The sequence below is a fragment of the Triticum dicoccoides genome, chromosome 4B (assembly GCF_002162155.2).
Source record: "Triticum dicoccoides isolate Atlit2015 ecotype Zavitan chromosome 4B, WEW_v2.0, whole genome shotgun sequence".
NCBI lineage: Eukaryota > Viridiplantae > Streptophyta > Magnoliopsida > Poales > Poaceae > Triticum > Triticum dicoccoides.
This window is the reverse complement of record NC_041387.1, coordinates 476,722,261-476,727,634: the sequence shown is the minus strand read 5'-3', so window position 1 is coordinate 476,727,634 and position 5,374 is coordinate 476,722,261. Positions and strand designations below refer to the sequence as shown.

Genomic DNA, 5,374 nt, shown 5'->3' with positions numbered 1-5,374 from the left:
ACAGATGCAATGGACATACTTAAAAGAACGGAGGGACAGATCTTCAATAGCATACTTCGAGCCCTGGCAACAGGTTAGTTGACCTTTCTTTTAATCCTGTAGTTTGATCCTTCATAAACATAAGAAGTTTTGGCAGTTCAATCTTATATTTAGGAACAGAGGTAGTACTTTTAAATTTTTTATCTTCAACTTAGAGATTTGTAGTTCAGATTTTCTTTAGATGTTTTCAGCAAAACTTTCATCTCTTACGGTGGATAGCAGGAGAACTCCAAAACAAAATCAACCCCGCGCGGAGCATCTGCAGTTTAAGGGCAGGGTCCCAGTATAGTAACTATTGATCACCCCATCACCAAGACGCCAAGAAGTTCATGAGATTTTTAGCATGCATTCCGAAATTCACTCTTAGATACAAGGGTCACCTTCTGACATCATCGATTAGCATGAGGTTTTGACCCATATGCAGCAGACTTAAACAAACAGATTATACAAAGCAAAAACTGACAGTTTGCTGAAGGTTTTACACATCCAAGCAACAAATAATAGTAATAAAACGATTAACATTGTGTTCAAGATTTTACATCCAAGCAGCAACTGATAGTTATTACTAAGGAACAGATATTACCGCACATTAGAAGAGCTCCTGGAAAACAGATGTCCCCTCCTCAAGAAGAAATAATCAGTGCCCAAGCAATTCTGGGTCCCCAACGTACTCTGCAATCTGATCATATTTCACACGCACCATGTCTTTTGTATCCGCATCCTCCACTACTGCAGTCTCTGCCTCTGAATTCTTCTCTACCAGATGCCCATACACACCCTTGTGCTTCCCACAGAGCACAAGCACTTGCCCGTTTGCCCGTGGCAGGACCGTTTCAAGCATATCCTGCTCCACCCCCTGCACAAGCTCTGACCCATCATCCATCATTATGTCACATGTCGTTGGTCCAACCACATCAACAATTTTTGCCTTCTGCAGGTACAACCTTCTGCTGAACCTCTCATTAACAACTCTAACCCTAATATTGCTCTGTAACCAGCGCACTTTGTTACCAACATCACGGCTACTCTTTTCTTCTCGACTATCCCGAGAATTTCTCTCTTTCTCTCGAACCACCCTATCAGCCCTAAGATCACCAGATCTCTTCTGTCGGGCACTTGAATCCCTCTCCCGGACTCTGTCTTCCTTGTCCCTATCTCTCTTCTTTGCATTTCCATTCTCTGCGGACTTCTTTCCACCATTCTCTGTCGGCTTCTTTCCACCAATAACCCAGTCGCCAGAGCGAGTCTTCTTAGGGTCTGCCTCAGAAGGGTCGTAGCCTAATCCCAGCGTACCGGCACGGCGGTTATACTCAACAACCTTGGTATCTTCCTTGTTATTGCGGCCGAGCCCTTTGCCTTCTGACCAGCCGTAACCAGCAAGGAGGGCAGCACCGAAGCCCTCCACAGGCACCTCCGCAAACTCGTCTATACCACGGTGGTCGGGGAGGCTGGCCATGTCCTCCTTGTACCGTCGCAGCATAAGGTCACCGCTGGAGCCGCCGTCTCTGGCTGGAGAGGTCGGCTTCTTCTCTGGTTCCTTGGAAGACTGCGTCTTCCCCGGCTCCGTGGCGTCGGCCTCAGCGTCGGCATCGGCGCCGCGTCGGGTGAGGCCATACCCTATGTGGGAGGAGGGGTTGTCCGGGGCCTCGGAGGTGTCGAGCACGAATGTGGGGCCACCGGCGGTGGAGGCGGCGAGGGCGGCCTCCTCCTCGGGGGTCGGGAGGGAGGAGGGTTTGCGGGAGCGGTGGTTGAGGAAGTGGCCGGAGTTGGGGAGGGGCGCGATGACGGCGGACGCGGCGCCGGCGGCTAGGGTTTGCGACGGATCGAACTCGGTGACGAATTGCTGGGCGGGGGCAGCGGCCGCGGAAGCGGAGTTGCCGCTAGCGGCGGAGGAATCAGCGCCGGCGGCGGGGCGGGGCTTGGGCGGCCTTAGCTTGGAAGGGATGGAGAAGGACAGCTTCTTCTCCTTCTCCATGGCGGCGGCGATTTGGGGGAAAGCGTGTGGAGTCTGGGGACGCAGAAACACGAAAAAAATAGTACTAGTAGTACAGGAAAGGCTTTCTGTATATTTATGGGTTTGGCCCACCAAAGGTAACAGCGGGCTGCCAGATCAGTGGGCTGGAACGGGCGCTTAGGGCGCGCCTATGAACGGCCTGAAGCGAGCGCCTAAATGTTTCTGCTGTAGACAAAAAATATACCATGTACTCCCTCCATTCCTAAATGTTTGTCTTTTAGAGATTTCAAATGGACCAGCACATACGGATGTATATAGACATATTTGAGTGTAGATTCACTCATTTTACTTCGTATGTAGTCACTTGTTGAAATCTCTAGAAAGACAAATATTTAGGAACGGAGGGAATATATGGAAAAAACTAAGATCAAAAAATAAAAAATTCAGAAACGTTATTCATGTTTTTAAATATTAAAATTGTACAAAAATATGTTTGATGTATACAACACATCTACAATGTCTATGAAAAAAGTAAGTAGCAAAAAAATATATGTTTAAAAAAATGTTAATCATATATTTGAAAAAATATAAACATGCATATATAAAATATTAAACATATATATATATATAATGTATCGAATAAATATTAACCACATGTGCAAAAATAAACTTGTATTAGAAAAGTTACTCCCTTCGTAAACTATTATAAGAGTGTTTAGATCACTATTTTAGTGATCTAAATGCTCATGTATTAGTTTACAGAGGGAGTATAGATGTATAACAAAAGTGTACAATGTCTATGAAACAATAGTTATCAAAAAATCATTTGAAAAAATATTAACAATGAATTAAAAAAGCTTAAACATGTCCTAAATATGTTATCTATGTATGCGAAAAATGTAAAACAAAAACTGAAATAAGAAAAGGAAAAGGAGAAAAGGGAAACCAAACAAACAAGTGCAAAAAAAATGAAAACCGAGAAAAAAAAGCAAAGTAAAAACAAAAAACAGATGAAGCCAAGAAAAAAGCAAAAAATGGAAGAAAGAAAGGAGAAAATGAGACCGAAAAGAAAACCAACAAATAATATGAAAGAAACAAAAAAAATTGAAGAAATGACAAAAAAGAAGTACAATGAAGAAAAATGAAAAATGAAATAAAACCGATGAAGAAGTAAGAAAACCAAACCGAAAAATAAGAAAAGAACAACAAAAAAATAGAAACACCCGAATTAACACATTAGCGAACTGATTGACGATGAAGGACTTGGTAACACGCTATTGAGTAGGCACATACGCGTGCACACTGCAGGGAAGCTTTAGACGAGGGGAGCTGCCATCTCGCTGTAAGCGAGATATAGAGCACTTAAGGGGTGCACGAAAATCATTAGTTAATAGTTCAGGGTCATCCTTTACAGAAATTGTTTCCCACCTTCTGAGATGCTGACAAGTGGCACCACTTGTCACAACCAAGGAGATTTCTTTTTTAGTAAATTCGTCTATTTAAAATATTTTATCTTTTATACCATGTGTTTAAATCCCGAATCGTTTTCCTATTGGATTTCTAATGTGATATGTTCGAAGTTAGATCTCATGTTAATAGATTTCCATGAATATTTTTTCACAGAAAAAACGGATACTAGTATAGAATAATATAGAATAAAAACAAAAAAAGAGAACAAAAAAAAATACAGGAAAATAGAAGAAAAAAATCAGAGCCCGGGAGCTTGGTTCCGATTTTTCATATTATTATTTTTCCTTTTTTTGACAACGCGGAGGAAAATCTATGCTTCTCTCATGGAAGCATAGATTTTTTTTCCCCGAGAAGCACAGTGTTGCTTCTTGCAGAAGCAAAACTCTCCTTCCATGAGAAGCAAATCTCGCTTCTCGTGGAAGCACAACTATGTGCTTCTCGCGGAAGTTAAATATGTAGTTCCACGCGAAGCAAATCTATGCTTCTCGTGAAAGCATAATTTTTTTCCTTTTCTGAGAACCATAGTTGTGGTTCGCAAAAAGAATCCACAACAACATAGGAAAAAGCAGACGAATACCGAAAAACTAAAATAACCCAAAAATCCCAAACCTCAAAAAATGTGTACAGGATAATCAAAACTAAATTTAGAGGGAGCACCAGCACGTGACACGTGACGATGGCTGGGCGGTCAGCTTGACATGATCGCATGCTACAAAAAGTGACCATTTGCAGGAGCCTCGGCAGGGGTAACCCTTTGTTAGTTGCTTCCACGAGGGGTGCTGCTATGTGCCACCTACTGCGAGATGTATGGCCGCCTCCCCTATAGGTTGTAGATGGTGGGTCGGGCAAGTAGAAAGTGGCTTGTCATGCTGGCGCCAATCGATTATCTTTTTTCCTTTTGTACATTTATTTATATTTAAATTAAATGCATATAGTTAAAAATTAAAATTTGCATACGAAATTTGAAAATTTCAACATAGTATAAAAAATTGTTAGAGTAGCTTTAAAAAATGTTGATAACTTTCAATAAAAAAGTTTGCAACAATTAAAAAGACTGTTATCGTGTTTCAAAAAAATATATATGTTTTTTTGATAAAAAATGTGTGTATGATATAAATAATGTGTAATAAAGAAAAATGATGTACAGTGCCATTAAAAAATGTACATCTCATTTGATTGAAATATTCCCGCAGTTAAAAAATGTATTTGTTACATTAATAGATGTTATATATGTAAAAAAAATATTCGTGTAAGTTTATATTTTTTACTTTCATTAGAAAATATATCCTGACATTTTAAAAATGTTTCTACAATATATAAAATTAGTTGTTTTAGAAAAGTGTTTACTGTCATTTTAAAACGTAAAAGTATTTGAAAAAACATCACCACATATTCAAAAAAGTGCTTAACACATGTATTTAAAAAATATACATCATGTATATAAAAATGTCCAAATTATATAAAAAGTAAAAGTCAAGTGTGTGCTACAAATATAAATTGTGTACTCATAAAAAGTAAACATGTGTTTAAAAAGGAAAATGATTAAAACCGACAAAACACAGGAATACGAAGAAAATTAAAAAAAGAACCAAAAGTATAACAAAGAAAGAAAGAATCGAAATAACCATGAAAAAAGCAAAAAAAAATAACAAATGGAAAAATAAAAACTGAAGAAAACGGTGAAAAACCAAAGGAAACAATAAAAACAAAAACGGAGCAAGCGAGCGAAGCACCATGAGTGGCAGCGAGCAATTGCGCTGATGGGCCGGCCCTATTCGCTCGCCTGTAGGCAATTCTTAACAGGAATCGGTGTGGGGGAGACATAGGCCTAGCGACGCTTAAGGCGCCAAGTGTTCCTCTGCCGCACTGGGGTTCCGATGGGCCTGGCCAATAAAACTCGTGCGGTCTGGC

The 5,374-nt window shown here is 40.2% G+C and overlaps 1 protein-coding gene across 3 annotated transcripts in view; it reads right to left on the bottom strand.

The window, feature by feature from the left end:
- LOC119290967 (protein MOS2-like) overlaps nt 1-2,066 on the bottom strand; it is a 5,296-nt gene extending 3,230 nt beyond the window's left edge. For 2 of the 3 annotated variants that reach the window (XR_005142126.1, XR_005142125.1), the window contains exon 1: nt 623-2,066. Coding sequence is in view for 1 of the 3 variants with exons in the window: in XM_037569649.1 (XP_037425546.1) it covers nt 677-2,014 (1,338 nt within the window). In the remaining 2 variants the exon portion in view is untranslated. The remainder of the gene's footprint in view (nt 1-622) is intronic. The other variant, XM_037569649.1, reaches the window with a different exon arrangement.
- Between the last annotated feature and the right edge of the window lie 3,308 nt (nt 2,067-5,374).